Consider the following 17,123-nt stretch of genomic DNA (forward strand, 5'->3'; position numbering starts at 1 on the left):
ACCCTCCACCCTGGGGCTCGCCGCCCGACCCTCCACCCTGGGGCTCGCCGCCCGACCCTCCACCCTGGGGCTCGCCGCCCGACCCTCCACCCTGGGGCTCGCCGCCCGACCCTCCACCCTGGGGCTCGCCGCCCGACCCTCCACCCTGGGGCTCGCCGCCCGACCCTCCACCCTGGGGCTCGCCGCCCGACCCTCCACCCTGGGGCTCGCCGCCCGACCCTCCACCCTGGGGCTCGCCGCCCGACCCTCCACCCTGGGGCTCGCCGCCCGACCCTCCACCCTGGGGCTCGCCGCCCGACCCTCCACCCTGGGGCTGACCCTGACTGGAATAAATTCACTGCACTTGATTTGAACATTGTATTGTTGATTATGTCTTTCATAGAATGATCAGCACAGGAGGAAGCCATTCGACCCATCGTGCCTGTGTCGGCCCTTTGAAAGAGCCGACATTATTCCCATTCTCCTGCTCTTTCCCCATTGCCCTGCAAATTATTTCCCTTCAAGTATTTATCCAATTCCCTTTTGAAAGTTATTATTGAATCTGTTTCCACCGCCCTTTCAGGCAGTGAATTCCAGATCATCATAACTCGCAGGTAAAAAAAATGTTTCCTCATGTCGCCTCTGGCTCTTTTGCCAATTACCTTAAATCTGTGTCCTCTGGTTACCGACCCTTCTGCCACTGGAAACTGTTTCTCCTTATTTACTCTAATAAAACCCTTCATGATTTTGAACACCTCTATCAAATCTCCCCTTAACCTTCTCCGCTCTAAGGAGAACAATCCCAGCTTCTCCAGTCTCTCCACATAACTCAAGTCCCTCATCCCTGGAACCATCCTGGTAAATCTCCTCTGCACCCTCTCTAAGGCCTTGCCATCCTTCCTAAAGTGCAGTGCCCAGAATTGAACACAATACTCCAGCTGAGGCCTAACCAATATTTTATAAAGTTTTAGCATAACTTCTTTGCTTTTGTACTCTATGCCTCTATTAATAAAGCCCAGGATCCCATATGCTTTATTAACAACTTTTTCAACTTGTCCTGCCACCATCAAAGATTTGTGTACACACACCCCCAGGTCTCTGTTCCTGCACCACCTTTAAAATTGTACCATTTAGTTTATATTGCCTCTCCTCATTCTTGCAACCAAAATGAATCAGTTAACACTTCTCTGCATTAAATTTCATCTGCCATGTGTCTACCCATTTCACCAGTCTGTCTCTGTCCTCCTGAAGTCTGTTACTATCCTCCACATTGTTTACTACATTTCCAAGTTTCATGTCATCTACAAACTTTGAAATGATATATACCTGGACTTAGGTATAGAGGATATCAAAAAGAACAGTGGTCCAGTGGGGAACACCACTTCCCTCCAGTCTGAAAAACAACCGTTCACCACTACTCTCTGCTTTCTGTCCCTTAGCCAATTTTGTATCCACGCTGTCACTGCCCCTTTAATCCCATGGGCTTTAATTTTGCTAACAAGTCTATTATTATGTGGTACTTTATCAGATGTCTTTTGACAGTCCATATACACAACATCATCTGCATTACCTTCATCAACCCTCTCCGTTACTTCAGCAAAGAACTAAAGTTTAGCAGACGACGACACAGATGGCAGTTTGAGGATAGTTTGTGTAAATTGCAGCACTGGCCGTATCCACAGGGTCATTGGGACTAGCGCCAGGCTCACTGATCTTCTGGCCATATCCACAGGGTCATTGGGACTAGCGCCAGGCTCACTGATCTTCTGGCCATATCCACAGGGTCATTGGGACTAGCGCCTGGCTCACTGATCTTCTGGCCATATCCACAGGGTCATTGGGACTAGCGCCTGGCTCACTGATCTTCTGGCCATATCCACAGGGTCATTGGGACTCGCGCCAGGCTCACTGATCTTCTGGCCTTATCCACAGGGTCATTGGGACTCGCACCAGGCTCACTGATCTTCTGGCCATATCCACAGGGTCATTGGGACCAGCGCCAGGCTCACTGATCTTCTGGCCATATCCACAGGGTCATTGGGACTAGCGCCTGGCTCATTGATCTTCTGGCCATATCCACAGGGTCATTGGGACTAGCGCCAGGCTCACTGATCTTCTGGCCATATCCACAGGGTCATTGGGACTAGCGCCGGCTCACTTTGCACTGGTGGCTCGAGAGTGAATTCCTGGTTGTCACTTTGCCCTCCTGCTTGACCATGCTTTCTGCATTCTGCACTTCTACATCTTTGGTGAGGCCTGTTTGCAGGGTGAAATTATCCATCATGCAATTATTCAAGAAGCTCCAGTGCTGTACTCAATCTGTGGCACATCTGAAGCGCTGCTTCAGGGTCTGATGTATCCAAGAATCGTTCTGCTTGGAACATGAGTATCAACCTTCAACTCAACATCAGCAAGAATGAAGACATTTTGTTCAGCTCAATCAAATAAAGAATGTACACCCAGGGTAGTGAGAATGTGGAACTCGCTGCCACGTGGAGTGGTTGAAGCACATAGCATGGATGCAGTTAAGGGGAGTTTGATGCAGACATGAGGGGGAAGGGAAGAGAGAGATGTGGGGGCTGGGTAGGAAGATGTAATTAGAGTGGGAGAGGAGACTTATGTGGAGTATAAACACTGGCACAGACCAGGTGGGCCAAATGGCCTGTTTCTGTCCTGTAGATTCTATGTGATAGGTTCAAAGTGGGTGAAAGAATCAAACAATAATCTGCACAATCCTGAGCTGAGCTTCAAACCTGCTGCATTGCCACTTACTGAAAGTTGTCTGCCTCTGACCCTCTCACACTCTCCTACTGCTGATCTCCTCAAACATGTTTTCATGAGTCACTTTAGCTCAATTGGTAACATTCTCACCTCCAAAACAGAAGTTGGTGAATTCCAGACTCTCTGGATTCTAGCATATAATCCAGGCTGACACGGTAGGGAGGAGTATTGCTGGAGGTGGTGTCCTCTGGACAAGACATTAAACTGAGACCCTGACTCTCCTCAGGTGGGTGTTACAGATCCCAATGGCACTATTTAAAGATGAGGGAGTTGATTTCAAATTTGATTGGCTGACTCTTGGACTCCTCAGCCAATAGGACTGCTCTGCTAATCAGTTCCTTCAAGTTTCAGATAACCTTTTCCTGCTACTGTGTCCATCCCCCACCTGCTGCTATTACTCGCTGAGCTCCAGGCTGCACCTCCAACCACTGTTGGTTTCTCAGCTTCACTCTGCTACTGTGTTGGGTCCTGAACAGAAATTCACCTTCTCCTGGGTTGAAGTCCATTTCTCCGCTGGATTTCTGGGCTTTACTGTAGCCTCCCTTTCTACAGAGACTGTTCTCTGTTGGACTGTCTCTATTCCAGTACCTAGTCTGCTTCTGCACCTCCGTTTCCCTCTCTGATGAGCTAGCTCTGATCCGTTCCTGCTGGTTCCCCTCCTGATCTGGATTTATCCTCGGTGATTTCAATCTCCGTCTCAACCCTTCGTGCCCTCCTCTGAATTCATTGTCCTCCCTAAACCTCACCCTCCATATAAACTCTCCTACCCATATTCACGGCCACCCCCTCGATCAGGCCATTTCCCGTAACCTGTCTACTCCTATTGTCGCAATCACAGACCAGTTTCCGACCCCTTCCTTGTATCCCTCACCACCCAAATCCCCCTCCCCCTTCCAATCCCACTTCCTTCTGTGTCCACTCCTGGGAAAAACTCTTCCCCAAGTCACTTACAATTTCATTTTCAAATTGACAACTCCTAGCCTTTGTCCCTCCATTCGCCATGATACTTATGCAGCTGTCAATCTGCTGAACCAGTCCCCCCCATCCTTTCTTGATACCTGGTCCTGAGTAAAATCTTTACTCTCTCCCATCCTGGTCGTTCCCTCTGGTATTGTCCCCATCTTTGCTCCCTCGAGTCTAAAGGGCACGGATTTGAGCATATCTGGAGAACAACCCATCCATCAGCAGATCTGGCAGGACTACCTCAAGCACTATTAAGCCTAACTCTCCTCTACCACAATTACTCATTACTCTAGGATCATTCTGGAACCCCCAGCTTCTTTACTCCATTACCAACCATCTCCTTCAAGCCCTCTCCCCTTCCCCATCACCCTCACCTCTATCAACAAGTGCAGGGAGCTCATGGACTTCTTTGTTCAGCTACCTCTGGTCCTTACCCACTAAACCAAACCTTGCCCACTCAGCACCCACCCCCCCCCTGCCCCGATACCATGTCTTTTTCTAGTTTCTCTCCCTTTATGCCCTCTACAAATTCATCTTATCCATGAGACCCACCTCCTACTCACGATCCCATTCCCTCGAAAATGCTGACCACTAAACTTCCCTTCCTTATCCTCATGCTAGCTGACATGCACTTTGGCAGGAAAAATCAGAGAGCAAGTTATTATCTTAATGGGGAGAAACTGGAAAGTACTGCAGTACAAAGGGATCTGGGGGTCCTAGTGTAAGAAAATCAAAAAGTTAGTATGCAGGTGCAGCAGGTGATCAAGAAGGCCAACGGAATGTTGGCTTTTATTGCTAGGGGGATAGAATATAAAAACAGGGAAGTATTGCTGCAGTTATATAAGGTATTGGTGAGACCGCACCTGGAATACAGCATACAGTTTTGGTGTTCATACTTAAGAAAAGACATACTTGCTCTCGAGGCAGTACAAAGAAGGTTCACTTGGTTAATCCCGGGGATGAGGGGGTGGACGTATGAGGAGAGGTGGACGTATGAGGAGAGGTTGAGTAGATTGGGACTCTACTCATTGGAGTTCAGAAGAATGAGAGGCGATCTTATTGAAACATATAAGATTGTGAAGGGACTTGATCGGGTGGATGCGGTAAGGATGTTCCCAAGGATGGGTGAAACTAGAACGAGGGGGCATAATCATAGAATAAGGGGCTGCTCTTTCAAAACTGAGATGAGGAGAAACTTCTTCACTCAGAGGGTAGTAGGTCTGTGGAATTTGCTGCCCCAGGAAGCTGTGGAAGCTACATCATTAAATAAATTTAAAACAGAAATAGACAGTTTCCTAGAAGTAAAGGGAATTAGGGGTTACGGGGAGCGGGCAGGAAATTGGACATGAATTTAGATTTGAGGTTAGGATCAGATCAGCCATGATCTTATTGAATGGCGGAGCAGGCTCGAGGGGCCGATTGGCCTACTCCTGCTCCTATTTCTTATGTTCTTATGACATGGTAAATGGTTCCTTCTCCTCAGGTGCTACTCCTGTCCTTTTAAAACCACTGTCATCACCACTCTCTTCAAAAAAAATACCCACTCTTGACCGCTCTGTCCTTGAAACAATCACCACATCTTCGGCCTCCCTTTCCTTTCCAAAATCCATAAATGTGTTGTTACCTCTTAATTCATGTCAATCTTTCACACCACTCCATGTTTGAACCCCTCCAATCAAATTTCTGCCCCTGCCCCAGCCCCAGCACTGAAACGGCCCTCGTCAAACTCACAAATAACATTCTCTCTGTGACCATGGTGCACCAGCCTTGCTCATCCTTCGTGACCTCTCTACATCCTTTGACAATGTCAGTGCCTCCCCTCCATTGCTCAGCTCAGTGACACTGCCATCGTTTGGTTCCATTCTTACCTGTCCAATTGAAGCCAGTATATCCAGCTCCGGGCTCCCATCGCTCTAATTTTCCTCAGTAGTTTTCAATCTCATATGAAAGAATTCTGCCATTTTGTTGCAGATTTTAAAATTCTCATCCTTGTTGTCAAATCCCTCCATGGCCTCACCCCTTCCTATCTCTGTAACCTCCTCCAGCCCCGACAACCCTCCGAGATCTCTGCGCTCCTCCAATTCTGGCCTTTTGCGCACCCCCGATTTCCATAGCCCCATCATTGACGGCCGTGCCTTCAGCTGCCTAGGCCCTGAGCTCTGGAATTCCCTCCCTGAACCTCTCCACCTCTCTCCTCCTTTAAGACGCTCCTTAAAACCTACCTTTTTGACCAAGCTTTTGGTCACCTGTCCTAATATCACCATATGTGGCTCGGTGTCAAATTTTGTTTGATAATCACTCCTGTGAAGCGCCTTGGGATGTTCTACTATGTTAAAGGCACTGTATATATGCAAGTTGTTGTTGTTCTTCGGCATCATAATCCCGAGCTGAGCTTTCGACCCCATATCCTCTTCGCCACCAAGGCCGCCTACTTCCATCTCCGTAACATCACCTCTGCCTCAGCCCATCTGCTGCTGATATCCTCATCTACGCTTTAGACATCTCTGGACTCCATTATACTAATGCTGTCCTGGCTTCCATAACTTGAGCTCATCCAAAACTTCTGATCTGCCAGAGGTGAAGCCACTTTGTTCTAAACTTCTTTTGTAAACATCTTCCACCCTCCATAAACTTGAGCTCATTATGGGGAAAGGGCAGGGGAATGGGACTAATTGGATAGCTCTTTCAAAGAGCCGGCACAGGCACAATGGGCCGAATGGCCTCCTGTGTTATCCCTTTTATGATACTATGATATGATCCAAAACTGCTGCCGTATCTTAACCGGCATCAACTCCCATCTCTCATAGGAAGCAATTTCATTTCTAAATGTTAGTTGACATTTACTCGTTCCCTATGGTGCAAAGGTCAAGGCAAGTTAATGACTAAGCAGTAGACAGGTACATAGAGCAATGCAGTCGACACCGCTACCATCCTGCCAGGAATAAGCCCAAGGGGAGGGTAAAGGGTATTCCACTCATTCTGATGTTGCTTCCTAAGCCTCTCCCAATCAGGTTCCATTTCGTATTATAGAAGTTTACAACATGGAAACAGGCCCTTCGGCCCAACATGTCCATGTCGCCCAGTTTATACCACTAAGTTAGTCCCAATTTCCTGCACTTGGCCCATATCCCTCTATACCCATCTTACCCATGTAACTGTCCAAATGCTTTTTAAAAGACAAAATTGTACCCGCCTCTACTACTGCCTCTGGCAGCTCGTTCCAGACACTCACCACCCTTTGAGTGAAAAAATTGCCCCTCTGGACCCTTTTGTATCTCTCACCTCAAATCTATGTCCCCTCGTTATAGACTCCCCTACCTTTGGGAAAAGATTTTGACTATCTACCTGATCTATGCCCCTCATTATTTTATAGACTTCTATAAGATCACCCCTTAACCTCCTACTCTCCAGGGAAAAAAGTCCCAGTCTGTCTAACCTCTCCCTGTAAGTCAAACCATCAAGTCCCGGCAGCATCCTAGTAAATCTTTTCTGCACTCTTTCTAGTTTAATAATATCCTTTCTATAATAGGGTGACCAGAACTGTACACAGTATTCCAAGTGTGGCCTAACTAATGTCTTGTACAACTTCAACAAGACATCCCAACTCCTGTATTCAATGTTCTGACCAATGAAACCAAGCAAGCTGAATGCCTTCTTCACCACCCTATCCACCTGTGACTCCACTTTCAAGGAGCTATGAACCTGTACTCCTAGATCTCTTTGTTCTATAACTCTCCCCAACGCCCGACCATTAACGGAGTAGGTCCTGGCCCGATTCGATCTCCCAAAATGCATCACCTCACATTTATCTAAATTAAACTCCATCTGCCATTCATCGGCCCACTGGCCCAATTTATCAAGATCCCGTTGCAATCCTAGATAACCTTCTTCACTGTCCACGATGCCACCAATCTTGGTGTCATCTGCAAACTTACTAACCATGCCTCCTAAATTCTCATCCAAATCATTAATATAAATAACAAATAACAGCGGACCCAGCACCGATCCCTGAGGCACACCGCTGGTCACAGGCCTCCAATTTGAAAAACAACCCTCTACACCCACCCTCTGTCTTCTGTCGTCAAGCCAATGTTGTATCCAATTGGCTACCTCACCTTGGATCCCGTGAGATTTAACCTTATGTAACAACCTACCATGCGGTACCTTGTCAAAGGCTTTGCTAAAGTCCATGTAGACCACGTCTACTGCACAGCCCTCATCTATCTTCTTGGTTACCCCTTCAAAAAACTCAATCAAATTCGTGAGACATGATTTTCCTCTCACAAAACCATGCTGACTGTTCCTGATCAGTCCCTGCCTCTCCAAATGCCCGTAGATCCTGTCTCTCAGAATACCCTCCAACAACTTACCCACTACAGATGTCAGGCTCTGTCAAGGCTTCCACATGGAGTAATCCTCACACCTACCAAGCATTGTCAGCATTCGACTTCTCCCACAATAATGTCTTTGGCATGTGCAGAAAAGCTTCTTCACACAAAGGGTTGTGAAAATGTGGAACACTCTGCCTTACAGGCGAGAGAGGCAGAAATCAGTTGAACTTTTAAAGGGAAATAAAGGTGTAAGGAAAGGGCGGGATTGCAAAGATTAAGAGCTGCTGTTGTTAGTGGAGTGGTGGAACAGGCTCAATGGGCTTACTGCCTTCTCCCCTATCCCTAGACTGATCCTGGTGGTCAGGGTTACGACTCCTGTGCGAGTGCCTCCCTTCCTGAATTATGCTGGTGTACTCGTGTTGTATGTGTAGGATGTTTAAGTGAATAGTAAAAAGATAGATTGTTGGATCTTCTTCATTCTTCAAGTAATCTGCACACTCCAGACCCCACAGTCCCATCCAACCAGACCCTCAGGCTCTGCAGAAATGTTGATTTACGGGAATTGCTAATTAAGCAGTTTCAGGTTTAGCTTCAGGTCAAAACAAATTTAGTACCTCAGTCAACCCTCTGCCTCCACATGAAGATCTCCTTTTTGGTCCCTAATCGACACCACCCTTCCTTTGCCTATTCTTTTACTATTTATATGTTTATGAAAGACTTTAGTGTTCATTTTTATGTTATAAAACATAAGAAATAGAAGCAGGAGTAGGCCATACGGCCCCTCGGGTTGCTCCGCCAATCAATAAGATCATGGCTGATCTTTGACCTCAACTCCACTTTCCTGCTCGATCCCCATATCCCTTGATTCCCTTAGAGTCCACAAATCTGTCAATCTCGGCCTTGAATATACTCAATGACTGAGCATCCACAGTTCTCGGGGGTAAAGAATTACAAAGATTCACCACCCTCTGCGTGAAGAAATTCCTCCTCATCTCAGTCTTAAATGGCCAACCCCTTATCCTGAGACTATGCCTCTTAGTTCTAGACTCTCCAGCCAGGTGAAACAGCCTCTCAGCATCTACCCTATCAACCCTCTCAGAACCATGTATGTTTCAATGAGATCACCTCTCATTCTTCTAAACTCGAGAGAGCATAGGCCCATTCTACTCAATCTCATAGGACAACCCTCTCATCCCAGGAATCAATCTAGTGAACCTTCATTGCACCACCTCTAAGACAAGTATATCCTTCCTTGGGTAAGGAGGCCAAAACTGTACACATACTCCAGGTACGGTACATGCAGCAAGACTTCCTTACTCTTGTACTCCAACTCCCTTGCAATAAAGGCCAACATACCATTTGCCTGCCTAATTACTTGCTGTACCTGCATGTTAACTTTCTGTGTTTCGTGTACAAGGACACCCAAATCCCTCTAAACACCAATATTTAATAGTTTTTCACTGTTTAAAAAAAGATTATGTTTTTCTACTCTTCCTACCAAAGTGAATAACCTCACATAATACTCCCATCTGCCACCCATCTGCCGGGGTGGGAGGGGGGGGGGGCGGGGGTGGACGAGGACGAAGGTCAGGAGAGCAATAGTGATAGGGGATTCAATAGTTAGGGGAACAGTCAGGCGTTTCTGCGGCCACAGACGTGATTCCAGGATGGTATGTTGCCTCCCTGGTGCCAAGGTCAAGGATGTCACTGAGCAGTTACAGAACATTCTGAGGGGGGAAGGTGAACACCCAGAGGTCGTGGTCCATATCGCTACCAATGACATAGGTAGAAAAAGGGATGTGGTCCTGCAGGCAGATTTTAAGGAGCCAGGAAAGATATTAATAAGCAGGACCTCAAAGGTAGTAATCTCCAGATTACACCCTTGAGTATAGAAATAGGAGGATAGAGCAGTGAGTATAGAAATAGGAGGATAGAGCAGATGACTGCGTGGCTAGAGAGATGGTGCAGGAGGGAGGGCTTTAGATTCCTGGGGTATTGGGACTGGTTCTGGGTGAGATGGGTCCTGTACAGGCCGGACGGGTTGCACCTCAACAGGGCTGGGACCAATATCCTTGCGGGGAGGTTTGCTAGTGCTATTGGGGAGGGTTTAATCTAGCTTGGCAGGGAGATGGGAACCTGAGCGTAGATTCAGAATGTGGAGATGCCGGTGATGGACTGGGGTGGACAAATGTAAGGAATCTTACAACACCAGGTTATAGTCCAATAGTTGGACTATAACCTGGTGTTGTAAGATTCCGTAGATTCAGAAGGGAGAGAAGCAGAGCTGGAAATGGAAGGCAGAAAATTAGTAAGTGAGTTTGGAAGGCAGAGGAAACAAAGGTTAGAAAATAGACAACAAAGGAGTTTGGCAATGCTTAATGATATATACCTCAATGCAAGGAGTCTAGTGAATAAGGCAGATGAGCTGAGGACACAGATAGACACCTGGAAGTACGATATCTTAACTATTACTGAAACATGGCTTAAAGAGGGGCAGAAATGGCAGCTCAACGTTCCTGGTTACAGGGTTTTCAGACGAGATAGAGAGGGGGATAAAAAAGGAGGGGGGGGTGGCAATATTGGTTAAAGAAACAACTACAGCTGTGAGGAGAGATGATATGTTAGAAGGGTCATCAAATGAGGCCATATGGGTTGAGCTAAAGAACAAAAAAGGGGCAATCACACTGCTGGGAGTGTACTATAGACCCCCAAACAGTCAGAGGAAGATACAAGAGCAAATATGTAGGCAAATTTCTGAGAAGTGCAAAAACAATAGGACAGTAATAGGGGATTTCAACTACCCTAATATTAACTGGGATAGAATCAGTGTAAAAGGTATAGAGGGTGCAGAATTCTTAAAATGCATTCAGGAAAACTTTTTTTAGCCAGTACGTAGCAAACCCAACAAGAGAGGGGGAGCAGTTCTGGATTTAGTTTGAGGGAATGAAGCTGGGCAGGTGGAAGGAGTATCAGTGGGAGAGCATTTTGCTGGTAGTGATCATAATTCAGTGAGATTTAGCATAGTTATGGAGAAGGACAAAGATAGAACAGGAGTAAAAGCTCTAAATTGGGGAAAGACCAATTTTACTAAGCTGTGAAGTGATTTAGCAAAAGTGGACTGGAAACAGCTACTTGAAGGTAAATCAGTGTCAGAGCAGTGGGAGACATTCAAGGGGGAGATTCAAGGGGTTCAGAGTAAACATGTTCCCACAAAGAAAAAGTGTGGGACTGCCAAATCTAGAGCCCCCTGGATGTCAAGGAGCATACAGGGTAAGATAAGGCAAAACCAAGAGCTCAATACTGCAGAAAGCCTAGAGGAGTATAGAAAGTGCAGGGGTGAAATTTAGAAGGAAATTAGGAAAGCAAAGAGAGGGCATGAAAAAATACTGGCAAGTAAAATTAAGGAAAACCCAAAAATGTTTTATAAATACATAAAGAGCAAGAAGATAATTAAGTAAAGAGTTGGGCCTATTAGAGAACAAGGTAACCTGTGTGTGGAGGCGGAAGATGTGGGTATGGTTCTGAATGAATACTTTGTGTCTGTCTTCATAAAAGAGGGAGACGATGCAATATTGGATGGGATAAACATAGTAAGAGAGGAAGTATTAAGGGATTTAGCATCTTTGAAAGTAAATAAAATGCCAGGTCCGGATGAAATGTATCCCAGGCTGTTAAGAGAACCAAGGGAGGAAATAGCGGAGGCTCTGACCATCATTTTCCAATCCTCCCTGGCTACAGGTGTGGTGCCGGAGGATTGGAGAACTGCTAACGTTGTACCATTGTTTAAAAAGGGAGAAAGGGACAGACCGAGTAATTACAGGCCAGTCAGCTTAACCTTGGTGGTGGGCAAATTATTGGAAACAATTGTGAGAGACAGTATTAATTGTCATTCAGAAAGGCACGGATTAATCAAGGTCAGTCAGCATGGATGTGTTAAGGGATGGTCGTGTCTGATTAACTTGATTGAATTTTTTGAGGAAGTAATAAGGAGGGTCGATGAGGGTAGCGCGTTTGATGTAATCTACATGGATTTTAGCAAGGCTTCTGACAAGGTCCCACATGGCAAACTGGTCAAAAAAGTAAAAGCCCATGGGATCCGAGGGAAAGTGGCAAATTGGATCCAAAATTGACTCAGTCGCAGGAAGCAAAGGTAATGGTCGACGGGTGTTTTTGTGATTCTTTCCAGTGGGGTTCTGCAGGGCTCAGTACTAGGTCCCTTGCTTTATGTGGTATATATTGTATGGTACAGTGGCATAGTGGTCATGTTACTGAACTAGTAATCCAGTGGTCTGGCCTAATAATCTGGAGATATGAGTTCAAATCCTGCCATGGCAGCTGGGGAATTTTAATTCAGATAATTAAAATTTAAAAAAATCTAGAATAATTAGTAATGGTGACCATGAAACTACTGGATTGTTGTAAAAACCCATCTGATTCAGTATTGCCCTTTAAGGAAGGAAACCTGCCTTCCTTACCTGGTCTGGCCTATATGTGACTCCAGACCCACAGCAATGTGGTTGATTCTTAACAGCCCTCTGAAATGGCCGAGCAAGACACTCAGTTGTATAATAGAAGGTGGCTCAGTGGCAATTAGGGATGGGCAATAAATGCTGGCCTTGCCAGCGATGCCCACATCCCATGAATGAATTTTTAAAAAGTCAATGATTTTGACTTAAAATTATACAAAAATTGGCCATGTGGTTGATAGTGAGGAGGAAAGCTGTGGACTGCAGGAAGATATCAATGGACTGGTCAGGTGGGCAGAAAAGTGGCAAATGGAATTCAATCAGGAGAAGTGTGAGGTAATACATTTGGGGAGGGCAAACAAGGCAAGGGAATACACAATAAATGGGAGGATACTGAGAGGTGTAGAGGAACAAAGGGACCTTGGAGTGCATGTCCACAGATCCCTGAAAGTAGCAGGACAGGTAGATAAGGTGGTTAAGAAGGCATACGGGATACTTTCCTTTATTAGTCGAGGCATAGAATAAAGAGCAGGGAAGTTATGCTAGAACTGTATAAAACACTAGATAGGCCACAGCTTGAGTACTGTGTACAGTTCTGGTCACCACATTACAGGAAAGATGTGATTGCACTAGAGAGGGTACAGAGGAGATTTACGAGGATGTTGCTAGGGCTGGAGAATTTTAGCTATGAGGAAAGATTGGATAGGCTGGGGTTGTTTTCTTTGGAACAAAGGAGGCTGAGGGGAGATTTACTTGAGGTATATAAAATTATGAGGGGCCTAGATAGAGTGGATAGGAAGGACCTATTTCCCTTAGCAGAGAGATCAATAACCAGGGGACATAGATTTAAAGTAATTGGTAGAAGGATTAGAGAGGAACTGAGGAGAAATTTTTTCACCCAGAGGGTGGTGGGGGTCTGGAACTCACAGCCGGAAAGGGTGGGAGAGGCAGAAACCCTCAACTCATTTAAAAGGTACTTGGATGTGCACTTGAAGTTCCGTAACCTACAGGGCTACGGACACGATGGGCCAAATGGTCTCCTGTGCCGTAAATTTCTATGATTCTTGCCTACTCACTTAACCTGTCTATATCGCTATGCAGACTCTATGTGTCCTCACGACTTGTCCTCCTCACTGCTTGTCTCGATTGCTACCAATAATCTGCCTGTCTTTTACAGCAAAGGGCCAGTCCGATACATTTGGCAGTGCTACACAATCATGACTCCATCGTCAAGATGCTGATCGACGCAGAGTGTGAGCTGGATATTGCTGATCATGTAAGAATTTATCCTTTATGAATCTTTGGGAACTGTTAAACTGGGTTTGAACTTACTGCTGGAGAGCTACATTCCACGGGCTTGTGTCACATTTCTCCATTTTAACAAACATGCTAATCTGAGAGAAGAATTTGATCCAAGCACTAAAATCATTTGTATAGTAACATCAACATTATGGGTCGGGCAACCTGGGGCTCTGGTCCTGGACCAGCAACCCAGAGGTCATGAGGTCAAATCCCACCATGCCAATTCGTGAATTTACTTCAATAATTCTGTTAATTTGTGGCTGGCACCAGAAAAATGACCATGAAAACTGCCGGATTGTTGTAAAAAACCAACTGAGGCACTGATGGGCTTCAGGGATAGGAACCTGCCACCACGACCCGGTCTCTGACTCTAGTCCCACACCTCCTGGAGACTCTTAATGCCCTCGGAGCAACTAGGGATGGGCGATAAATACTGCCTTGCCAGTCTCACCCATAGTCAAAGAACAAATTTTAAAAAGCAGTAATAATTTGCAAACTTTTTGTCAGATTTAAAGATTAGGTCAGATTAATTTTAGCCTTTTACCTTCTTAACTCTTGAACCGCAAAAATATGAATTTATCTAAGAACATAAGAAATAGGAGCAGGGGTAGGCCATGCGGCCCCTCGATCCTGCTCTGCCATTCAATAAGATCATGGCTGATCTTTGACCTCAACTCCACTTTCCCGCCCGATCCCCATATCCCTTTATTCCCCTAGAGTCCAAAAATCTATCGATCTCAGCCTTGAATATATTCAATGACTGAGCATCCACAGCCCTCTGGGGTAGAGAATTTCAAAGATTCACAACCCTCTGCTTAAAGAAATTCCTCCTCATCTCAGTCTTGAATGGCCGACTCTGTATCTGCGACTATGCCCCCAATTCTAGACTCTCCAGCCAGGGGGAACAATCTCTCAGCATCTACCCTGTCACGCCCCCTCATAATCTTATATGTTTCAATGAGATCACCTCTCATTCTTCTCAACTCCAGAGAGTATAGGCCCATTCTACTCAACCTCTCCTCATAGGACAAGGCTCTCATCCCAGGAATTAATCTAGTGAATCTTTGTTGCACCGCCTACAAGGTAAGTATATCCTTCCTTAGATAAGGAGACCAAAACTGTACACAGTACTCCAGGTGAGGTCTCACCAAAGCCCTGTACAACTGTAGTAAGACTTCCTTACTCTTGTACTCCAACCTCCTTGCAATAAAGGCCAACATTCCATTTACTTTCCTAATTGCCTGCTGTACCTGCATACTAACTTCTTGTGTTTCTTGTACGAGGGCACCCAAGTCTTTCTGAACACCAACATTTAATAGTTTCTCACCATTTAAAAAATATTCTGTTTTTCTATTCTTCCTACGAAGTGAATAACCTCACATTTCCCCACATTATACTCCATCTGCCACCTTCTTGCCCACTCACTTAACCTGTCTATATCCCTTTGCAGACTCTTTGTGTCCTCCTGACAGTTTACTTTCCCACTTAGCTTTGTATCGTCAACAAACTTGGATATGTTACACTCGATCCCTTCATCTAAGTCATTAATATAGATTGTAAATAGCTGAGGCCCAAGCACTGATCCTTGCGGCACCCCACTAGTTACAGCCTGCCAACCTGAAAATGACCCGTTTATCCCTACTCTCCATTTTCTGTCTTTTAACCAATCCTATATCCATGCTAATATAGTACCTTGTGTAACAACCTTTTATGTGGCACCTTATTGAATGCCTTTTGAAAATCCAAATATGTTACATCCATGGGTTCTCCTATATCTACCCTGCTAGTTACATCCTCAAAAAACTCTAACAAATTTGTCAAACACGATTTCCCTTTCATAAAACCATGATGACTTTACATATTCATATTATGATTTTCTAAGTGCCCTGTTACCACTTCCTTAATAACGGATTCCAGCATTTTCCCAACGACCGACGTCAGGCTAACTGGTCTGTAGGTGACGAAGGAGAAAGCCTCCGAAAGCTTGTGATTTTCAAATAAAACTGTTGGACTATAACCTGGTGTTGTAAGATTCCTTACATTTGTCCACCCCAGTCCATCACCGGCATCTCCACATCATCACAGAATTAATACAGCACTGTAGGAGACTATTCGGCCCATCATGCCTATGTTGGCTCTTTGAAAGAGCTATACAATTAGTCCCACTCCCCCTGCTCTTTTTCCATAGCCCTGCAATTTTTTCCCCTTCTAGTATTTATCTGCTTCCACCACCCTTTCAGGCAGTGCATTCCAGATCAGAACAACTCACTGCGTAAAAAAAATTCTCCTCATCTCCCCTCTGGCTCTTTTGCCAATTACCTTAAATCTGTGTCCTCTGGTTACCAACATTCCTACCAGTGGAATCAGTTTCTCCCTTTTTGCTCTATCAAAACCCTTCATGATTTTGAACACCTCTATTAAATCTCCCCTTAACCTTCTCTGCTCGAAGGAGAACAACCCCAGCTTCTCCAGTCTCTCCACATAATTGAAGTCCCTCATCCCTGCTACCATTCTAGTAAATTCTAGAAGGGTACGGCAGCATAGTGCTTATGTGACAGGAATAGTAATCCGGAGATAGGAGTTCAAATCCTGTCACGGCAGCTGGGGCATTTAAATTCAGTTAATTAAAATTTTAAAAAATCTGGAATAAAAAGCTAGTATCAATAATGGTGACCTGAAACTACTGAATTGTTGTGAAAACTCATCTGGTGCACTAGGGAAGGAAACCTGCCATCCTTACCCGGTCTGGCCTATATGTGACTCCAGACCAACAGCAATGTGGTTGATTCTTAACTGCCCTCTGAAATGGCCGAGCAAACCACTCAGTGGTACAATTCCACTTCAAAAAGATATAATAAGAATATAAACAAATGGACCACTAGACACCGGACACGACAAAGGCAAACCAAGCCCAGTAGACCCTGCAAAGTCGTTCTCACTAACATCTGAGGGCTTGTGCCAAAATTGGGAGAGCTGTCACACAGACTAGTCAAGCAACAGTCTGACATAGCCATACTCACAGAATCATACCTTTTAGCCAACATCCCTAGGCAAGACAGAGGGTCAGAGGGATCTTGGTGTGCAAGTTCACAGATCCCTGAAGGCGGCGGAACAGGTAGATAAGGTGGTAAAGAAGGCATATGGGATACTTGCCTTTATTAGCCGAGGCATAGAATATAAGAGCAAGGAGGTTATGATGGAGCTGTATAAAACACTGGTTAGGCCACAGCTGGAGTACTGTGTGCAGTTCTGGTCGCCACACTACAGGAAGGATGTGATCGCTTTGGAGAGGGTGCAGAGG

General features: G+C 45.5%; 1 protein-coding gene across 4 annotated transcripts in view; it reads left to right on the forward strand.

Annotated features, from left to right (window-relative positions):
• ankdd1a (ankyrin repeat and death domain containing 1A) overlaps nucleotides 1-17,123 on the forward strand; it is a 146,871-nt gene that overhangs the window by 79,362 nt on the left and 50,386 nt on the right. For all 4 annotated transcript variants that reach the window (XM_067971656.1, XM_067971657.1, XM_067971658.1 and 1 more), the window contains exon 10: nucleotides 13,698-13,796. In XM_067971656.1, coding sequence (XP_067827757.1) covers nucleotides 13,698-13,796 — 99 coding nt within the window. The remainder of the gene's footprint in view (nucleotides 1-13,697; nucleotides 13,797-17,123) is intronic.

This window comes from Heptranchias perlo, chromosome 34 (assembly GCF_035084215.1).
Source record: "Heptranchias perlo isolate sHepPer1 chromosome 34, sHepPer1.hap1, whole genome shotgun sequence".
NCBI classification, from domain to species: domain Eukaryota; kingdom Metazoa; phylum Chordata; class Chondrichthyes; order Hexanchiformes; family Hexanchidae; genus Heptranchias; species Heptranchias perlo.